Source organism: Crocodylus siamensis, chromosome 2, assembly GCF_052110815.1.
Source record: "Crocodylus siamensis isolate JL-2025a chromosome 2, ASM5211081v1, whole genome shotgun sequence".
Classification (NCBI taxonomy): domain Eukaryota; kingdom Metazoa; phylum Chordata; order Crocodylia; family Crocodylidae; genus Crocodylus; species Crocodylus siamensis.
Window position 1 is genome coordinate 73709517 of NC_143396.1, and position 22310 is coordinate 73731826.

The 22310-nt window shown below is 41.2% G+C and overlaps 1 protein-coding gene across 1 annotated transcript in view; it reads left to right on the plus strand.

The window, feature by feature from the left end:
• The window catches only part of VEGFC (vascular endothelial growth factor C), a 122178-nt gene that overhangs the window by 63765 nt on the left and 36103 nt on the right, over nucleotides 1-22310 (plus strand). The window contains exons 2-3 of the mRNA XM_090036150.1: nucleotides 18635-18848; nucleotides 21179-21369. Coding sequence (XP_089892276.1) covers nucleotides 18635-18848; nucleotides 21179-21369 — 405 coding nt within the window. The remainder of the gene's footprint in view (nucleotides 1-18634; nucleotides 18849-21178; nucleotides 21370-22310) is intronic.

Genomic DNA, 22310 nt, shown 5'->3' on the forward strand with positions numbered 1-22310 from the left:
GTCTTGATAAGCAATGTACTAGATATATTCCCAGAAATAAATAATTGTGTTAAGTTCAAGAAATGGTTGCTCCCATTTTAGCATTTTGAATTTTTTTTTCCCATCTAGAATCTGAACAAAATGTCAGGGGTTTAGCATCTCCCTCTAAACAGCATACGAAACATTTTATGCTGGAAAGTATTGGTACATAGGAATTTTTGGGCCGGAAGGAGCCTCCCAGATCATCACATATAGTCCCCTATATTTGTAGGCAATTGTTCGTCCAGAAGTGTCTGCACTAATGTCTGCTTCATATGCTGTCACATACCACAGCTATGAAGCACCCTATAGAAACCCTACAAGATGACACAAGTAAGGAGGAAGGGAGATAAGGGCACTGCCAGTATCTTGTCACTACAGTGGTAGTAAATAAGTTAGATGAAATATGCTTGGATGATCCTAGAAGAGAATCAAGCTGGTCACTCCAACAACCCAATATACTACTTGTAAATCTGACCTGGGAAAAAATACATTCCAAATTTATGAATTTAGGTCCCTGTGTGTGACCAGACTCAGAGAATAGAATTTAATGCAGTTATTTACACTTTAATAGGCTTTTCCTCCTTTCATTTCTAATATACATCTTACAGCATCATTACTTAACCTTTTCACTCTATGAACCAAATGAGTGGCATGGGGTTGGTCTGTGGGTTGGACTTGGCCGGGGGGGGGTGGAGGGAACACTGCCTTCCTGCCCTGTGTACCAAGATTTTTACTCCCTGCCACCCCCTGTGCTCTGGGACAGGGTCCTGTGGTTCCTGCACTGCTCCCTCCTACCCCACATGAGCCAGGCTTGGGTCCTGTGGTTTCTGTGTTGGCCTCTTGGCCCTGCGCATGCCATAATTGGATCCCAAGAGCCCAGCATCGCCCCCTCCTGGGCCCCCACACTGGAATTGGGGCCTTGGGCCCAGTATCACTTTCACCCAGACCTGTGCATTGGGATTGGGTGCCCCATCTACCACTGCTCCCACACCACCAAATATCTGGACCCAAGGTGAGCCCCATGGTTCAAATGACCCAGTGCTGCAGGCCACATCTGGTCCGTGGGCTGAGACTTGGAAATAAAACTTCTGTTCATAATGCATTATTTCATAGGGAAAACCTTATACTTTTCTTGATTGTTTTTCCCCTCTGTTTTATTTTTGTATTGTTCCTGGCTTTGTATTCTTCACATTTTTCTAGTCATTATCTCGTCTTTATTTTTAGCCTAGGTTTTGAATTAAGATTAGATCAATGTACTTTGATGACTGACTTGTTTTCAATATCAAAAAATATTGTAGGGTCACTGTATAAATCGTTATCTTTGTTTTTGGTTTAATTTCTTTTCAACAGATAATGAAGTTACAAAGACAAAGGAGATTCAAAGATTCTTAACAATTTATTTTGGGTCAAATCTATTAAGGAGGGTTTTCAAATCGAGGAAAATTGGACACTGCTTCGAAATGAGTAAGGACGACCAGTACTCTGCTCTCTGTGACTGCTACAGGCCAGGTTTTCAAGATAGTTCAAATTATCTTTTTATTTTAAACTTCTTTGAACTAGGACTTTGTATAAATATTTGAGTAACATCCCAACCTTTGACACCACAAATAAAGGGGGTTTCTAGTGTTCTGTTTCTTCATGGAATTTTGAGATTCAGATGTAATGGCTTAGTTGCAATGTTATATTTATGTTTTGCTACACAATCTGGTGTGTTGCTTAACAAAACAGATTTTTTAAAAAGATTTTTGGTAAGTAGACTCAATTTTAGGCCTTTGTATCAAAGAAAAAGAATCAGTTTCTGCTGGAATACTTAGGAAATTTTGAATAAAAAATCCTCAAGCTTTTTAAATCTGCATCTCTATTCTCAGCTGTTTTTGTGTAAAACAGTGCCTAGATGGTTTGAGGCAATTGCTGTACTAATTAAGTGACTGGATTGTACGTAGCCCCTTAATCTATTCTCTGGCTTTTTGTGATTTTTTTTTTTTTTCCCCCTAATGGTGTACTATGTTTACAATTTAAATATTTGTTAGAATAGGCAGTGTGACAAGGTAGGTGGTCTTCTAATTAATATTACTGTTCAGATATGTAAACTGTGGAAGGGTTGTTTAATAGTGTAGAATTCATGTCCTATTACAGTCAGACATTTGTTTAGGATTAAAGTTCAATATTTGCCTTGAAACAGTTGTTCCCATTTCATAGACTATAAAAATGAGTGGTTGTGGTTGTGTTGGGGTTTTTACTACTCCAAGAGCTGTTTTTTTACTACTCCAAGAGCTGCTTCAAATTATTAGTTCAAGTAATTTCTGTGACCTGTTGCTAAATATTTAGACTTTGGATTGCTTCTATTTGCTCAGAGTTTTAACCAGCAACTCTAAATTACTTGACAGAAGGGAAGGTTGCTTAGCAATGTAAGGAACATTATCAACAATGATAAGAAGTGAGATATGTTTATATAACTTACATCATTAAAACATTGTTACAAGTTGTTAAAAGCAGAACAACAAATGAAGAAAGTATAAAATAAAAGGCTGTCTAAATCCAGAATTGGATATTTTTCATGATATACACTGCTTAGGTTTTCCCCCATCTTCAGCAAATTTTCTTCAGTTTCAGAAGTGTAGAAAGAGTTATACAGTAAGTAGAGTTTTTATTTTATTAAAGTAGAATATTTCTATACAGTATTCCAAATTAAATCACAAGGGTTTTTAGAGTAATATTAGAGACATGTCAAGAATAAATTTACAGAACGCACAACTTTTTAATATAACTGCTGCTCTAGCTCACAGAATTTTTTTTCTTATTACCATGACTGAATTCAGATTATAACCAGTGTTTCAGATCTTGAGAGTGACCCACAAACTGTAGTGAGTGTCCAGTTGTAATCCATCTTCTCTTGCATGACCAGAATTCTTATCTATAGTGTTACTAATTGCAGCCTGGTATCTCTTCACATTGTATGTGGTCTCTGTTCAGACAATATCCAAAAGTGAGCAGGCATTCCACCTGGAATCAAATGATCCCTTAGCCTACAATTCATTCCAAAGAACGCTGATAGAATATGAAGAAGTTTAGTTCCTTCTATTTTATTTAGCTAAGTGATGATAACCAGTAATCCCGTTTTCACCATTGTAATAATCAACATAATAAAATGATCTCCATATTTGCTTTTTTGATTTGACAGTTGCTAATAATCATAAAATGAAGGAAATTCCTTTAAGACTGAAAAACAGTAGTGTATATAAATGTATGATAGTTTACAGTTGCATGCTGAACCTAATGAGATATTTCTAACTGTCCTAAAGAAACTAAAAAAATATTTCTAATCTCGCCCAGTATTGAAAAATGGTGTGTATTTAACACAGTAAAAGGAAATGTTAAGTATTAACTCACTCCTAATTTCTAAGGTTATATACACAGACTGCTCAGTCAGGTTCCAGTTTTTACTCTAGCAATCAGCTTCTTCAGTTGTGCTTCATTTTTTCCCTAATTTTTGTTAGCTGTTGACTATCTATATTTGAGTCCCAAGAGAGTGTATGAAAATAGCAAATTTACCATGCCTAGCAGCAGTGGCCTCAAGTGCACTGTTCTGTGCCAGGCAGACTTCCTCCTAAACTGGAAGTGGTGTAGCTGTGTCTCCCTCACCTTTTGGGATGGCTAATTAGTACTGCTGAGAGTTAATGCCAGTTTGTCTGTTCGTGTGCTATTTAGCCCCACAGACATGGCTATACTAGCTCCAGTGCAGGGGGCACCCCTGGTGCCCAGAGCAGCACACCATACTTTAATGCATTCTGCAGGTGTGGTAAGTTTATCTTAGGCTACGAGCAGATGTCACATTGTCGGGGGCCCAACCCTAAAAAAGTTTGTGGGATAACAGGTGCCAACAGTTTATTGTGAGCCACTATGAAGTATCTGAACTATTGTCCCTGGATTGCATCATTGAATCACAGACACTGGGAAAACACAGGTACATCTGTTCCCAGGACAGTATCTGTTCCCAACCTTCTAGATGGCCTGTGTTCCTTTGTGGATCTAATAACAAATCATTTAAGCAGAAAATATTACCAGCAAAAAATGTCCTAATCCCAGGGATTTTGTTTAACTTTATCAGTATTTCAAAGGGGGGAACAACAGTACTACCACAAAATTTACTTACAAACAAAACAAAACCTTTTGTGTAAATCCATTGGTTTTGGTATGAGTGACTTTCCCAGATTCACAGAAGTTTAGGGTAGGAAGGGACCTTGTGAGACCATTGGGTCCAGCCCCCTGGTCTAGACAGGAAAGACTGCTGGGGTCAAATAATCCCAGCAAGGTGTACATCCCGTCTCCTTTTGAAGCTCTCCAGGGTGGGTGCCTGCACCTCCCCCCCCCAGGTGTCTATTCCAGAGCCTGGTCACACAAACCATGAAGAAGTTTTTCCTTATATCCAGTCTGAAACATTAGGAGTTTATGACTGTTGCTCCTGGTTTTCCCCAGGGCGTTTTGGTGAATAGTTGTTTGTCCAGCTCCTGATGCTTTCAAAGGTCTTAGATAGAACTGTTGGTTTGGACAGAGAAGGCAAAGATGGCTATTGTGAGCCTGACACTGAAAAAAGCTAAATTGTTTCTCTTTTTCCAGTTTCACTTACTGTATACATGCATATAGCATATGTTTACAATAGTTTTCTGACAGCAATTTAATCCTGACATCCATTATTAAGGCGTTCTTTAGTAATATCTCGTTTCCTCCTATTGTATAATTTGAGACAAGTTCTTGGTTTAAATAGTGTGGATGATGAAGAGAATGAGAAAACATTCTAGTATAGAGTTGGGCCAATAAAAGATATCACAAAAGAAGTCTTGCCCCTCACACATTCCCTGAACCATCACAGCTACAACAACACTCTAACCCTACTACAACATGGTTGATGAAGTAAGTTATTAGTAACTACTGTTTAGATAAAAGATTTCTGTTGGCTATTAATAAACAGAAGGTAGGCACGCATATACCTTTTTCAGAGGTCCATTTTAAATATCAGCTGAATAAGCTTAGCTAAATTTAGTTTTGGTTAAACTCTTGGACTGCAGCATTGGGCGTAGGAGTCCAGATTAAGCTGTCATTTAACTCATGAATAAAAGCTAACTCAGTGTGACTTCAGTAAGCTTAGACCAGATTTACCTTGATGTGAATGAGAGTATTTGTCTGAAGATGATAAACTGATGATGAGCATTTTGAAGAATGCCAAATACAACAATAATACTCTTCTGTTTTATTAAAACTTCTTTATTACCCCTTCATAGTAAATGATCATTTTTTGTTCTCAAAGGCAAGCCCTGCCTGGAGGGCACATCTCCACACACAGGGGCTTGCAGTTGCTGCCGCAAAAATAGCAACAGCACAAATTTGTGCCGTTGTTTTTTGTTGCTTTGCATGCCCATTCACACTGATGCACGGCCAGTTGTCCCAGGTGGGGTAAGGGAGGGGAGGCTGCAAAAATTGACATCTCCACTGACGACTCAGTTTACATCTTCACTGACTGGCTTTCTTGCATGCAGACCAGCCTCTGGCTTCTTTACTAGTCATTTCATCCAGAAAGAGCACACACCAACCGCAGAGGTTTCCTCAGCCTGACAAAGGCTATTTATACCCAAAAGCTTGCAAAAAATAATTTTTCCAACTATTTGAATTGTTATAATAAAAAATATCATATTTACCCAAAGAACCTAGTCTGGCTAAAAGAAACTAAAATTCTGGAATTTCCTGTGAACTAGAAATTTCACTTCCTAACTAGCTCAGATTCTTCCTAAGTCTTCAGATAAAAACTTATATCCAGAAACTATACAGAGAAGTTATTTAATGTAAGCATAGGGTTAGATTCTTGTAAATGATCCATTTTCTTTAATTAATTTATTATTCTTTATGATAATAGAATCTGTGTTTATTATATAAAAATAACTCTTTTATGGGCCTGTTTTAGTTCTGTTCACCTTGTATCTGACATGAAATCCTTCTCTGTATATCGAGTCTTGTGTCTCCTTTAAATATATGCCCAAACTCTCCTGTTTTGCTTAGCTTTTCACCTTTAACCTCTTCTCTTCAGTGTCTGTTCATTTCTATTCATTTTCTTTTGGTCTACCTTATTTTCAGTTTTAAAAATATTAAAACTTTAAATTTATATGCATCATGCTGCAATATATATCATCTTATTTATTTTTATCATTTACCCTTTTACATTCTGTTTCATTTACTGTATTTCACCCTGCATTGTAAGCTGTCACCATCTCAGTTTTATTATTGTTTATTCCATCCAGTTGACTTGGTGTTATTACTTATTTAAGCAAACAAGAGAGCAGAATCATGTTTTATTATATTTAAATTTCTGTAAAGAACTTTGCAAAATTGTTGCTGAAGAAATATTTAATACTAATAAAATATTTATAATTTTGGAAATCCAATTAAAATATATTCGTGACAAACCAATATATATGATATCGGAGCCAGAGCTACAGTATTTCATTTGGCTATAACTTGGATATAGCAAAATTAATTTTTCTCTCTAATATGCAGTTCAAATATCTCTTCAGTGAGAATATATATTTTTCCATTGCCACAATTATTAACAGTCTAGTGGTGAAATATATCTATCCTACAGCAGTAGATTATATATGGTAAAATGTTTACATATTGGCACATTATTTATGATTGTTTTGATATGCCAATTTAATTAGTTGATTTTTAATATACTAGAATGCTGATAGCTGAGAGATGTTAAAGTGGAGGATTTTATAGCCAGGATTTTCCAATAAAGTATTGTCAACAAAATCCTTGAAATGAAATGTGATGACAACTATAATCACAGCAGATACATTAAATGATGTTACGGCAAGTTACACTATCAATTATATGCTACAATCTCTGCCAAATATTAAGTATTCTGACCTTTGGGATTAATAGAGAAGGACATTACTGGCACATGAAAGAAAAGAAATGTAATGCATGAAAATCGATTATTTTATTATATAAATCGCTGTTCAGAGGTTCCTAATGATGATTTCCTTGCAAAGTAAAATTTTACAAAATACCAAACATACTATAGACTTGAAATGCTGTATCACAAAAACGATTTATAAAATAATTCTTAAGTTCAATTGTTTCACAACTGTAGAATAAGAAAGTAAAGCTGTAATACTTACCTGTTTCACAAGATTGCAAATATATACCTGAAAATAATCCTGAGGAATACTTTGTCCACTAAGCCCATTTATTTTATTTGGAAGGACTGGATTTGTCCCTTAACATTCTGAAGACAGTATTTTTTATCTGCTTAGGAATAAACCATATACAGACAGTCCTCGGACTTATGACACAATTGGTTCCTGAAAACCATGTCTTAAGTTGAAATGTCGTTAACTCGGAACTGATTTTCCCATAGGAACAATGTTATAAATAGGGGATTGTTTTCTGAACCAAGGCCATATACCCGATTTTCACCAAAAATAACCCAGAATTTGGTACTCAGTCCATTATAGATGAGTAATATAGCTACATTAATGTATTTATATTGTAAATAATAATCTAAGGGCTCTTGATTAGACTTTTTGAAGGGTTCTTGGCTGGAGTCTTCTCAGGAGTCTTGGCTGTAGGTTTTTTGGGACCCATGTCCGCTTTCTTAAAAAAGAGCATCCAACAAAGTTTGGACAGATCTTTGGGCGATGCAGCGAACTTGTTTGCTGGCATGGCATGGCATTGGATCAAACATTGTAAAGTTGAAACTGATGTCAGAAAGTCAAAACAGGGTGTCAATTTATAAATGTCGTAAGTGCATTATTGGTTGTAACTTAAAACGTTTTAAGTCAAGGACTGCCTGTAGAGGAAAGGAAACAAGATTCATCCTGTGGAATTTGATTCTCATTATTCTTTTGCATTGTTACTTGGCTCTGCGCCACAGCATCAGTTGGGCTAAGTACAGACAGTCAAAGTCCTGAATTGATTCAGTTTTTGAGGCTGAATTGATTCCGTTTTTGCAAGTTAGTCTAAGCTACAACGTTTGAACCAATAAGCAAATGAACAGACATTCACTTTTGATTTAGGAAATGCAGCCACATACCTACAGTGGCTGAAGCCAGATGCTGGGAGGCGTTAGAGCATGGCTCTCTGGAACATAGCCAGCATGGGCTGTGTTTGCTGCTTCTTTCTGCTGCCCCTGAGGTCTCTAGGATTTGCAGTCCATGATCATAGCAGCAGGACTCTGCAGGGTTGCTCTTCACTTTCTCTTCCTGCTTCCAGGTGCTTCTGGGTTTTGTAGTCCACAGTTGCAGCACTAAGTAAGCCAGCAGGGGAGGGCAGCTCTGTCCTTGGGGAAAGGTGAGTTTAACCCCACTTCCTGGGACTTGCCTGTGGGGAGCGGGGCAGCAGTGAGCCAGCTGTCACTGCTTCAGCTAGGGAGCAGAGGGGTGGGGCAAACCTTACTCTCTGGAACAAACAGAACAGCCCAGCCCAGGGCTGTAAGGCATGCTTGGAAGCTAGGGACTGTGATTTAACTGGAATCAGGAAGAGGTGTGGGACAGAAGTTTCATAAACCTGTTTGACCTAAATCACTTAAACCTGATTGGATGTAGTATCAGACCTACCTAATACCAGTTTCAGCCATTTTGAAACTGGGTTATGTGCCCTGAACTTTTGTTACAGGTTTAAAGCAGTTTCTGATCACTTAAACCGGTTTACGTGTAACTTCTATCCCTAGGCTTGTAGTGCTGAGGTTCTCCAGTGAAAGAATCTGTGAAGCTTTTGCTCCTAAACAAGATCCATGCCTAGACAATGTGATAGCTCAGTTCTGCCAACAGCTGGCCTGAGGACATTGTGGAAGTCCATTAAATATGTCTTGGGACCCAGATGACTGTTTTATGTAAAGAACAGCTAAAGCAGAGCATGGTGTATGTAGCCAAAGAATTCTTCCTTTCTTCAGGTACAGGTTCTGTTCTTCCCTGTCAAGTGGAGTATGGAGCCCAGAATGTGACTTAAAAAAAAAAAGCAGATTCTATCCTCTAGTGTATTGTAGTGACTCCCCTTGAAGCCACATTTATCAGAAGACATCCTTGGTCTTAAATATTGTAGAGTTGCTATTAGCTAAACAGCTCATTACTAAACAATTGTTATCTTTAGTATTATGATTGCATTGGGAATTTAAGATTTTATCTAAGACTGCTTTGGGAATAACTAGCAGGGCGTGAGTGATTGCATATCCAAACTTTAATCATTTCCAAATGTTATACTGACATCAAGTAACACTGTTGAAAAATAAGAGTTCCATTCATTAATTTATGCCATCTCTCTTTGTACTTTTTATGCCATGATTTTCTGAACAGATATTATGATGTTGATTTTCATAAACTATTTTCTTAGTTAAAAACTAAGAAAGATTTTTAATGGACTTTCCCCACTGTCCTCAGCCAGCCATTGTGCAGTCATTGGATAGGAGTGGATTGCAGTTTTGGAAGGAGGACCTCAAAGACTGTTTCACCGGCCTACTACACAATTCTAAGATTGAGAGTAAAAAATATGAATAGAGGTCTAGAAAACATGACATACAGGGAAAGGTTGGCAGGGCTTGGAATGTTTAGTCTGGAGATCAGAAAACAGCAGGGGGATTTGTTAAGTCTTCAGATACAAATAGGGTTGTTATAAAAAGGATGGCAATAAACTAACCTTTTGTCCATCAGGAACAGGACAAGAAGTAATGGTCTTAAATGGTGAAAAAGGACATTTGGATTGGATATTAGGAAGGACTTCTTAATTAAGAGGGTGGCAAAGTACTTGGACCAGATTACTTAGAGAGATTATGGTATTTCTTTCATTGGAAGTTTTTAAGTGCATGTTTGATGACCACTTACTTAGGATGTTCTAAACAAGAATGATCTGGCTGTGAGCTGGGGAATGAACTAGATGATCCGAGGACATTCCAGCCTTGTTTTTCTTTGCTTCTTTCTTATACATACTACACTAAAAGCAGATATAAAATCTAATGTAAAGCAATTATGCCAAGGGAGAATTTAAATAAAAATCATAATCACTTGATCAGAATATGCAGTTTTTTAAAAATGTCAAATATATTGGTCTTAAACAGAGTGGTTATTTTTTAGATGCTGAACAATTGATCCTACCACGTAGCTGGCTATATATATTGCAGCTCAAGACTCTCTGAAAATACAGCAGAATTCAAATTCAGCTAGTAGACAACCAAATTGCAGTTTGTGACCAAGTCTGAGTTACCCAACTACAGTGTAATAACATTTCTGTTCCCCTCCTCCTTCCTTTTTTAGAGGGCAGTTCTGGAGGACTGTTAGCTATAACTGAGGCACTTCCCTGTCCAGGGGAGATAACAGAATCATTTCTACCCTTTAGTTGGATAACTCAGGATCTAGTTGCAAGTTCCACTTTGATCATCCAGTAGGTGAAATAGAGTTCTGCCTGCACTGTTTTAAAAATATACTTGGAATGCTCCTTTTAATTAAGCAGAAATTAAGATTTAGTTTTGTACAAATCAACGGTAGTGCCAATTGTAGTTGGCAGTAGTAGTAGTTGTTGTAGAGGCTTGATTTCTGGTATAACAACCTAATTAAAGTTGCATTTTAACAGTAAACTATAAACATCTACACAACCGCATCTATTGTTAGTAAACCTGCTAACAAGAAACGTTTACATGACCACATCTTTCTCTTGCTCTTTAAAATACTTACAACACTGGTCCCAGTACTAAGTATAGCATATTGTTCACCCTTGTTTCCATTCTTCCGTTCCTGAAAGAAGGCTGAAAAGAACAGAAGCACTCTAGTGACTGAGTAGGTTCCCTATATTGTACTTACAAAATTGGCTTGAAACGCACCCTCTTTTAAGGCAAGCATGCTGCTTATTTAAATAAAATAACGATTCTTAAGAATAAAAATTGTCATTTTGTGATTATTGTAATTACCCAATTGTAACCAAGGCAAGTGTAAACCCAGAGTTAGAGGGATTTGAAATAAAATAGTCTAATAACAGTATACTAGGATAACTTTCTTTACTAGACTCAGAGGCCAGGGCCATGTTTTTTCTAGCACATGTTCTGCTTACCAAAAAATATACATATACATCTTTCTTCGGAATATCCTGTTCAACATGTAGAGGCACATAGCTTTCCCATTCCACTAGGAAACCTAGTCTCTCTCTAGACCAGGGGCAGGCAATTATTTTGGGCGGAGGGCCACTTACCAAGTTTTGGAAAGCTGTTGAGGAGTGCATGGGTAGCCCCACCCCTTGACAGATTCCCTGCTCCCTGGTCGCCATCTTGGGACCAGCATTCCCAGTACTAACCTCTGACCTTTGCTACCAGAAGTCCTTCCCATTGCTCCCAGAAGTACTCCTTTGGGGAAGCGGGTTTGCCACTTTAGAACAGAGGAAAAAAAAACCAAATTATATCCTAAAAATCAAATACCCATAATAATATATTTTAATTCAATTAAAAATAGATTTTTGTCCTGATTTCTGTGGATTTGTGCTGTATATGTAGACGTGATTACATAATAGCTCAAAATGCAGTATTACTCTTGTATAGTATGTGGGGTGTGCAGGAATGTCAGGGGTATGGGTGGTGAGTTTGGGGCTTGTGGGGAGCTGTAGGTGGGTATGTTTGGTTTGTGGGGATGTGTGTGTACGGTATTCGTGGGGTGTGTGATTGTGTGTGGGAGAGGGTGTGGCTGTAGGGTTTGAGAGTGTGTGGGTTGTGCATGGGAACCCTCCCCTCCCCTCACGTGCCCCTCTGAGTTGGTCAGCCCCTGTCCTGCAACAGCCCAGAACCCAAGTGCCCTGTGGCACCTCCCCACCACCACCAACAGTGCACAGCCCCAGCGTGCCCCACACCCACTCTGCACCATCCAGCTACCTGCAGTGGGGAACAATGCATGTAGCTGCAACTCTGCATGCTCCATGCTGACTCCAGGTTTGCCCATCAGGGCTAAGCAGCTGCTGGGCAGAAACTTCTGCTTGGTGCCAGTAAAAGAGGCCCCTCACCACTGCCGGGCAGTTTTGCTGCAGCTGCCTGGAGCCTGTGCTGCGCTACGCTGCGTGGCAGCTCCTTCACTGCCACCTGTGAGCTGCCTTGCAGCTGCTCCACACTGTCACTGCTGCCACACTGGGCAGCCCAGAGGTGGCAGTGAAGGAGCTGCGTTGCAGCCTAGTACAGTGCAGGCTTCAGGCAGCCGCACCAAAAACTGCCTGGCAGCGGCGAGGGGGAGGGGCCACTTTCCCCCTGTGCTGAGAAGTAGTTTCTGCCAAGCTGCTGCCGCCACTGCTGCTGCTGCCGAGCCCCAACCCAGAGCTGGTGTTGGGGCCAAGGCTTAGCAAGAGCAGCCTGGGACAAACTGCTGCTCAGCATGGGGAGAAGCGGCCTCTCCCCCTCCCACTGCAGGTGCTTCCTGGTGTAGCTGCTCAGAGCCTATGTGGGGGTACCCTGTCTTCTCTGTCTGCAGGGCAGCCCAGAGGCAGCAGTGACACAGTGGAGACACAGGACAGCCCCGTGTGGGCTCCAAGTGGCTGCACCAGGAAGCGCTGGCAGCGGGAGGGGGAGGGGCCATTTTCCCCACACACTGAGCAGCAGTTTGTCCCATGCTGCTGCTGCTCAGCCCAAATAGGTGAATGCAGGGTGTGCAGGGTTGGGCCTGCATGCTCTGGTCCCCTCCTGTACTGTGGGGCTGGGGCAGGGGGGACTGGGAGTGAGTGGGCGTGCAGGAGCGCAGCAATGGCTGGGTGGGAGCACAAGGGCCTTCCCCCTGCCGGTTTCCCCACTTTCCTGCCTACTCAGTAGCTGCTCTGCACTGCGTGGCTCCCAGTTGTGTATGGCCCTGGACTGATGAACTCAACAGGATCTGGCGCCGCCCCAAGAACTGGGGCAGTTTGCCTGCAGACCTCCCCTGCCTCCCCCTTCTTACCTGAATTTCCTGCTCTGGCACAGGGATGCATGAATGGCCCCATGGTCCCAGGCCAGCATCCTTTGCTATGCAGGGGATAGCTGGAGGGCAGGACCAGGTGAACCTTGCTGTTGCAGGGCCTTGCTGTTGCAGGGTCCTGTTGCTGTGGCTTCTCCCAAGTCATACTGCCACTGTCTCCTGTCATCTTTGAGAGGCAGCTAGGGACAGTTAAATATTAATTTTCTAAATTTTTAGGGGCCCCGTGGTCTGTACAGAATGGCCTAGCAGGCCAGATCCAGCCCACGGGCCGTATTTGGCCCACCTCTGCTCTAGATACAGGAGGAGGACAGGGGTAATAGAGTAAACTCCTACCCCTCAGATGTTGGATTCACAGGGCATGTCTACATAAGATGTTTACTGCAGAGTTGCCTTATTACCTCCTCAGGAAACATCCTAACATCTACACATGCAGCTTTATTAGGCCACAGGGAAACTCATAAACTCTGCAGCAGAATAGTACTTGTAAATACAAGTACTGCTCTGCTGCAGAGATTTTTCATGTGCAACAGCACATGTGTAGACGCTGACAGGGCTGGCTGGGGCACAAGGGTGCTTCAGTATAGGGGGCTGCCTGCTGGCTAGCCCTGCACTGGAACACCCTTGTGTCCTAGCCAGCCCCTTCACAGCACATCAAGCTGGTCAGAGCAGCCCTAGGATGACAGGCTGGCCCCCCAGACATTCTGTTAGCTGGGGCTGCTTCATCCTGGTTTGACGTGCTGCAGTCCCAGGTACATGTTCAAATGGTGTGCCCAGGAGCAATAAACTCCCATGATAAGCACCGGAGTCTATTGTGTGCTAATAGCACATGTAGACATGCTCAGGGCTACATATTATAAGCCTGTTATCCCAGGACTTAAATTGCTTGGCAGGGACATACTTGTCTGAACTTGGTGACTATGTTTGTATATTTATAGGTACAGAAGCATTTGTTATAAATAAACACTATGGGTATGTGCAGATGAGCAGGAATGTGCATTTCCCCAGGGACAAGTAGCAGTGGCACAAGACGGTTTACCCAGGAGGGGAGGCTGGGACCAGCTGTCCTGTCCTGACCTCAGCAGCTTTACCTGGGGTTCTGGAGCCCTCCAGGAGCTGCAACCATGGCGGTCCTGCAGCAGAAGGCCTGGCCAGCAGACAGTGTGGTTCCAGCTGACCAGGCTCCGGTTTTGGGCAGTGCATACTGCCGCCATGAGCACCACCCCTATTTTTTTTGTTTGTCTAGGGTTTTTTTGACCCCAGGATCTTCTGGGGTGGGGGAGGAGGGGGAACCATGCACTGTGGAGTAACAGTGTGGGGAACACCTGCGTATGGAGCTTGTGGCACCACAGATAGATCTATAATGCCACATACCAGACGGTCACACTCATCTGGATATACCCTCTGGGAATAACTAGGTTTATGCCAGTGATTCCCAAACTAGGGATTACAGCCCCAAATGGGCTCTTGCAATACGTATAAGAGGGGCTGCAATCTCAGGAGAAATTCAGTTGCAGAAGTGAATCTTTCAACTGCAAGTATATTGCAGTTTCATGGATGTGGAAGTGAGGCTGATAAAGGAAATGTTTGGGGGCCATACTGGCTATTCTGGTATGCAGGAGCCTTAAGGCATCCTTTATGTTTCTGTGCTTCATTCCCATATTGTGGGTAGCTTCTTGAGGGGGGATATCAACATGTGGAAGAAAATTGTATCTCCAACCAAAGCTTTGATCACTGCACTGCAAATGAAATTCAGAATGCACACTGGGGAAAAATAACCTAAATATAAATATATGATGATTACGGGTTCTACATTAACTGTTACAACACGGGAGAGCAATCTGTCATTGTGGACTGTTCATTAAAAGTTCAGCTGTTTTCAGCAGTCAAAAAGGACTATTTATTGTGCTGTAACAGCATATCTAGCCCCACTAGCTCCCCTTAATGACTAGGGATGAACACCAACAGTTTCTTGAGACAACAAATGACAGAACAGGAAGGAGTAAAGGTTACAGTTTAATAACTAGGTTATCAAGGGAAGACACCAAGCAGAGAACTCTGACCAGCACCCACTGCTCATTAAATGTAGCAGCCATATGTTCAATTAATGGTGCAGTAAGAACAAGCCACAAAGTTGTTTCACGTTTTTTAGGGAGTAACTTTGTGGCTTATTACATTTGTGTTTGGAGTGAGAGAAATTGGTGTTCATCAAACAGAATTACAATATCTAGGGCTGTTCCTACAACAGCATATTTACCAAGCATATTGCTTGTTAATATGTGGGGCCCAAGTGGTTTCAACTGACCTACTCATAACTAATAAGCTTTAAGGCCCAAATTGTTAAAGTAATTTAAATAACTGACTTTGGTTAAATCATCTACCTTTTAACAATCCATGTCTAAGGTCTATAGTGAGTGTGCTTGCAAGATTGGTGACTAAGGATGTACAGAATTACAGAAAATAATTTCCAGATTTTTCTGTGATTTTCTTCTCACTCATTTTCAACATTTTTGTTTTGTTTTCATGAAATTTTAAGAAAATGTTGTAAATTTTATCTGATCCCATCCTTTTTAATGTTTAATGGTATTAGACCAACCGAATATCTTCAAAATATCTCTTAAATTTTTGTTTGAACCAATGTAAATTTTATTTACAAATTGCTTGAGTGTCCAGAATGCAAATGGAATATCCAGGTTGCCCTGTGAGGTCAGGCCAACTCTCAGGATCTCAATATTGCACTGTTAGGGGGGTGTGACACGATTGCACATATACAAACACACAGATCAGTTGGGTCAATACACACACACTCTACCAGCTCAGTCACATACACATCCAAACCAGATAGGCACATGCATACCTATCACCAATTCAAGCACATACACACCAAAAATTAGACAACAATCAGTTGTCAATACCCACACACTCCGTACACATATACAGATCACTAATTTGTATGTCACACACACACACACACACACACACACACACACACACACTATATATATATATATTAGTGTGTGTGTGTGTGTGTGTGTGTGTGTATGCTCCAGTTCACATACGTACCACCCACCTACACATCACAAAGGTGAGTTCCTAACTTGGATGGTACGGTATGTATGTGTGTGTTTGGGGTACTTGGGATACCTGAGGGAAGGTTAAGGTGAGAGAAAGTGTAAGGAGTGAAAGTTGCTGGAACTGGGATTAGAACTGGTATACTAGAGAAAAGCTGGCCGAGGACCTGAGACTTGGGGTACTTAAGGTCAAGTGGCCCCAGGGTTATTCAAGGTCACTGGTGCAAGGGAAAAAAACCTGGTGGCAAGGAGAAGACAGCCAGGAAAGGAACTGAAGCAGATCAGTTTGGGGGGGCAGATAAGTGACGGCAAGGAGGAAACAGTGAGAAAGCAGACAAAAGCCCAACCTGGGGATTCAGAATAACAGGTTTATTAAACAGACAACACCCCGTGAAGTTATTGGTGTACACACACACACACACACACACACACACACACACACACACACACACACACACACACACACACACACACACACACACACACACACACACACACACACACACACACTGGCAGCAGGAGAAAGAGACTCAGTGGAAGGGTTAGAGTCCAGGCAGAGAAGAGAAACAGTCCAAGTCCTTGGTTGAAGAGAGGGTGGGGGTGATAGCTACCTATCCAGGCTGGAAAGGGGTCTTTGTCCAGAGCGGGGTTGCTGACAGGGCACCTGGGTGGATAGGTGGTGTGGCATGGTGCTGGTCCAGATGAAGAGGGCATCCCAAGGAGTCAGTCTTCACTATGCCTTTTATGGGACAGGCTACCTATGATCTCCTATGGGGACGGCCTGTCCAGGCAAGGTCAGCCCTGTTCCAGAGGGTTCCAGATGTTCATACTGAGCATGTGCAGCCTAGCCCAATGGTGGGTTGCCTCATCTTTTGTTTTTTGAATGCTGAGGGTGGTTCCAAGGGCTGGGTCATTGGTCCAGGTACTGGTGTTGATGGTTTGGTCATGCAGAAGGAGCTATTTTTAGAACTACTGCCATTGTCTCTCAAGCACCCTCATTCATCCCCATTCATTCAGGAACCAAGTTACACAGGAGGGGTAGGTGCGAGTCATGGGTTACACAGCTGGGCCTGGGGACAGGATGGAGTCTTGACAAACAAAATAGAAACTTGACATGACTTATGCTAACTAATGTATGTAGGCCTAAATCATATAGTATCAGTAAAACAGTAATATACAACAGTAAAAATCAATATAGACATAATAATTATACAATATAAAGAAGGAGAAAAAACTAAATAGGTACAACTTGCTACCAAAATAAAATGTTGAAGCTTATCCTATGTCTTAGCTCATTTATATTTATCTATAGGGAATAGAGGAGAGAAAAAGTCAGAAATGGTTGAGGAAGGGGAGAGAATGTATTTTAAAATTTAAAAAAAGAAAAACTGGGAGTTTTGCTACAGCCCCAGCCAGCAAATTGCACTACCTACAGACTATCCTTCAATCCCTTTCTCATGTGAACAACACTTATCTTGAACTATTGCTTATATAAGAATTATTGATGTGGTCATTATTGAGCTACAGGTTTGCCTCGCTTTATGCGGTATATGCATTCCTGGAAAGTGGTGCATAACTTGAATTTGTGTAAAGGAAACCCACTTTACAATGTAACAAATAAGGATACATTCCAAGACCTCGACTGTACTGACCCCCAAACCCATTTCTGCAACTTTTACAAGACAATTTTAGTACTCACCAATAGCAGACAGTGCACACAAGTACAACCAAGTGCAGAGGGCCTCTCACCAGCTTCTGCACAGTTCAAAATCTCCAGTTTTGTCTCCAGTGTTAGTGAAGTTCTCTTGCACTTCATTGATGGACTAGGAAAAGGGGTAGGAGAGAAGTTAGCAGGATGCTTAGAAACCATAATGGGGACGGCAACTACAGAAACACATGGCACAGACAACGAGCAAGGAGCATAGATCCACAAAGGAAACTGTATTTTGGTGCACATCACTCCCACAATACACTGCACAAAGCTGCTAACTCTGGGCTTCCACCACACCGATCGCATAACAGTAAACTTACCTCGCATATAATGAATTTTTGTTATAAAAAAGGTCATTGCATAAGAGCTAATTCGCACATACAGAACTGCATAAAGTGATGGAAACCTGTAGCGATTGCAGTGTTAGGGTGTCTGCAGATGTGCTAGGAGGCTGCCCTGACATGCTGTAATTACAGCATGTTGGAGCAGACTCAATGAATCGAACCAGCATCCCTGTGCCTGGAAATGATGGCAGAGGTGCTTTAACTAAAGCTTGCTCCACAAGCTTTAGTTAGTGCTCCCGCCGCCATTTTGAAGTGCAGGGATGCTGATGCACAAGACGCTGCCAGCTTTTTAGTTACAGCAGTTCTCAGGACTGCTTTAATGAAAGCCTGCTCTCCCCCACCCTCAAGACACACCCTCAGACATTGTGAACTACATCACTGTAGAGTTGTTTCTTTTTGTGTTTTGTTTTTTCCAAGAAGGTTTTTAGGGCAAAACTTTGTTTTATGAACTTTTAGCTGTTCTTCAAGCTAATTTACAAGCCTCATTTTTGTAATGCAGAAAGTAATTAAATGTTCATGTTTCTTTAACAGGCTTATGCAAACAAAGACCTGGAAGAACAGTTGCGATCTGTATCCAGTGTGGATGAACTCATGACAGTGCTTTACCCAGAATACTGGAAAATGTTCAAATGTCAGTTGAGGAAAGGGGGCTGGCAACACAACAGGGAACACTCTAACTTCGACACAAGAACAGATGATTCAATAAAATTTGCTGCAGCACATTATAATGCGGAGATCTTGAAAAGTAAGTGCAGGAAATACGATGCCTACAAAACACCATAGATCAGATTCCTAAAATTTCTCAGTTGTGTCAAAAACATTTTTAAAGGTAAGCACAGAAAAGAACTCCTAAGGTATTTGGTTTGCATTCAAACATAATTTAGGAATTTTAGACTTTTTATTTCTATAGTGAAATAAACCAATGCTTAATAGCCATAGGAAAAGTAGACTATTCTCTGATGGTACATTAAAGTTAAATGTACCATCCTCAGCTAGAAAGTTTCCATGATCTTTAGGGACTTGACAGAAGTAAGGAGGTAGTACTGTGTGGGTTCAAGAAAATTGCTACGGGGAAAAAAATTTGTGAGTTTTCTCTGATTTAAGCAGGAGACATTCACGTGCATTCAGCTGTTGATGTATGCCATTGGTGCATCAGATGGTTCACAGCACATCTCAGATTGTCCTGGGTAGCCAAATAATGCATGTCAGTTGTTTCTGTTGAATGTAGCGTGCTTAAAATAATTGTAGTTTGACAGTGTGGGTGCATCTACATGTGCATTTTACTATGCACAAGCAGGTCTAGGTAGGTTATACTTCCCCTCTATGTGGCACTGGTGAGGCTGCAGCTGGAGTACTGCATCCATTTTTGGGCGCTGCACTTCAAGAGGGATGTGGATAACCTGGAAAGGTTTCAGAGGAAGGCTACTCATATGGCTGAAGGCCTGCAGGTAAAATCCTATGAAGACAGATTGAGGGACTTGCATCTCTTCAGCCTCCGCAAAAGAAGGCTGAGAGGTGATCTTGTGGCTGTCTACAAACTCATCTGGAGGAGTCAGCAGGGAATAGGGGATACTCTGTTTACCAGGGCACCCCTCGGGGTTACTAGAAACAGTGGCCATAAACTGAAGGAGAGCAGATTTAGATTGGAACTCGGGAAAAAATTATTTACGGTGAGGGTTGCCAAAATATGGAATAGGTTTCCAAGGGAGGTGGTGCTTTCCCCTAACTTGGAGGTGTTTGAAAGGAGATTAGACAAGCACGTGGCTGGGGTCACTTGACCCCAGCACTCTTTCCTGCCCAGAGCAGAGGATCAGACTTGATGATCTTATAGGTCCCTACCAATCCTAGAAATCTATGAAATCTATGAAATATGCAGTAAGCTAATTTGTAAAGCATCACAGTCTATACTTGTCATGCTATTAGACCACAGCAAACTATTTTTTCCATCATAAGACTGTCTTATGGCAGTGCTGTCTTATGGCAATGAAAATAACTGCACCTAAACGCACATGTAAATGCTAGCCCAGGCAAACGTTACATCCAGTCAGCCCAGGCAGCAGAGGGCTAGTCCCCTGCCTGCTGCCTAGCCACAGAGTTCTGCACTCTGGGGCACTTTTGTTCCCCATCCACCTCTGATGCCACCTGACACTGCCTCCTGGAGCTTATCCATTGGACCCCTTGGCAGCCCAGGGCTGCTCTGCCTGGTTCAGACTCTTGTGGCCCTAGCCACAGTGTCTGCATATGCACCCTGGACTACAGCAGTTTGAGCATCTACACATGCCATCTATGTGCCATAATAAACACCAACACAAACTGCATCTTGATCTTGCATCCTTCTGACTTCTAGTATAGTGTTCCAAGCACCATATAACAGGCACTACCCAGACCCCTCTGTAGTGCCCCTTTTTAAGTTGAGCTATCCTCCTTTGCATTTAATAGTCATTAGCTGTGGGGACAATGTGTGCCTTGTTGGGCAGAAGGTTTCAAATTAGAAACTAGGTACCTTCCCTCTGAGGGCAGCAGCCACACACCTCATGGCCTATCTTCTTCCCCCTGTCCCCACATACCTGGGCTACCCAAGGACCTGGATCATACCTACTGTGTGCCATAGTTGAAAGACAGAGAGATGCAGGTTCAAGCCCCCTTTTGACCATCCAGTTTCCTGGGCAAATGCTAAGTTGTTGGGGCTAAAATATGGGAAATCCCTCTTCCTTTTGAGTTTACTACCAACTAGCCATGGGTTTTTGGCCATCTACATTTTCAAGTTTTAGATGCGAAATGATTTTGTATACATGTGCAGCACAGTGTTAGCCTACTGCACACACTCAGCCTACACATCTTCACTTAAGTATCCACACTGCAGGGGAAGTAGGAACTCTATGCTAATTAGATGCACAAAGGGAAATAGAATGCTACCCAATAAAGTTGGTGCTTCATTAAAGAACGCATCTTAATATTAACCCCCTAGCATTCTGATTCTAACCACAAGTGAGTTCCCATTCATTTATAGGAATTGAAGGCTATCATTATTGTTTTTCCTTAACCTAAAATATGAACTTCCCTATAACTTGGCAGGTATTGATAATGAATGGAGAAAAACTCAATGCATGCCACGTGAGGTTTGTGTGGATGTCGGGAAAGAGTTTGGAGCAACAACAAACACCTTCTTTAAACCACCATGTGTATCCATCTACAGATGTGGAGGTTGCTGCAATAGTGAAGGACTGCAGTGCATGAATATCAGCACAAGTTATATCAGCAAAACAGTAGGTTCTAATTTGAGTTACAATCTGAATTTCTTTCCATTTCCAGCATCTGAATAGTATGCAGTCAGGTTAATAAAGGCTGTATTATAACATATGCACAAAAAAGGTCAGAACTGAGGTTGCAAGTTCTAAACCTGACTTTTCTTAATATTCTAATGTTAATAGTATTTCTTTAACATAGCTTGGCATTTTATTTCCCAAGTAATTTTACATGTTAAAAAGAAAAGATAAATCATTTTTATGTGCAACTGTAACAATGGCCTATCCCAACCTTGGGCAGCGTTATTGAATAGGCTCTAGAATAGCCATTAGCTGCAGTCCATATCTTAAAAAAAACCTAAATGCTTAGATTGTTTAATTTGGCATTATAAATGGGTTGTTTTCTGTTTTCTTACTGATGCTCTGAATGGGAATATTCTAATGTTACTGTAACATAATTTTCCTTTATCATTTGGTTTCCTTTTTGGTGAAATATGGCAAGTCTCCAAAAGACAATACTGAAATTCAGTATTGCAGTGGTGACTATGTAATGATAGCCTTCGGGAATTAGGATTCTTTTCCATGATAGTGCATTTTGCATAAGGAAAGTGTTAGAAGAAGGGAATGGAGAGTCAGTGAGAAAAGGATACATTTTATACATCTCACCTCTATCCTGAAATACTTTTTTTTCAAATATATTTGTCTGAAATAGTGTATTCTACCAAGAATTTCCAATTCAGAATGTAAGCTTAGCTGTAGATGACCATACAATGAATGATGCAGTTCAAACAGTTTACAAAGGCAAATCTACAATAACTATTATTTCAAAACCACCATTCTTCCCTCTAACAGCTATTCTGCTTCCAGGTGGTTGAGAGATGCAAAGTCTTCAGATTACTATAACTTGAGAATTGTGCACTTCGTGTTTTATTGGCCGAAGTTGCAAAGGTGGATTTTTGTGA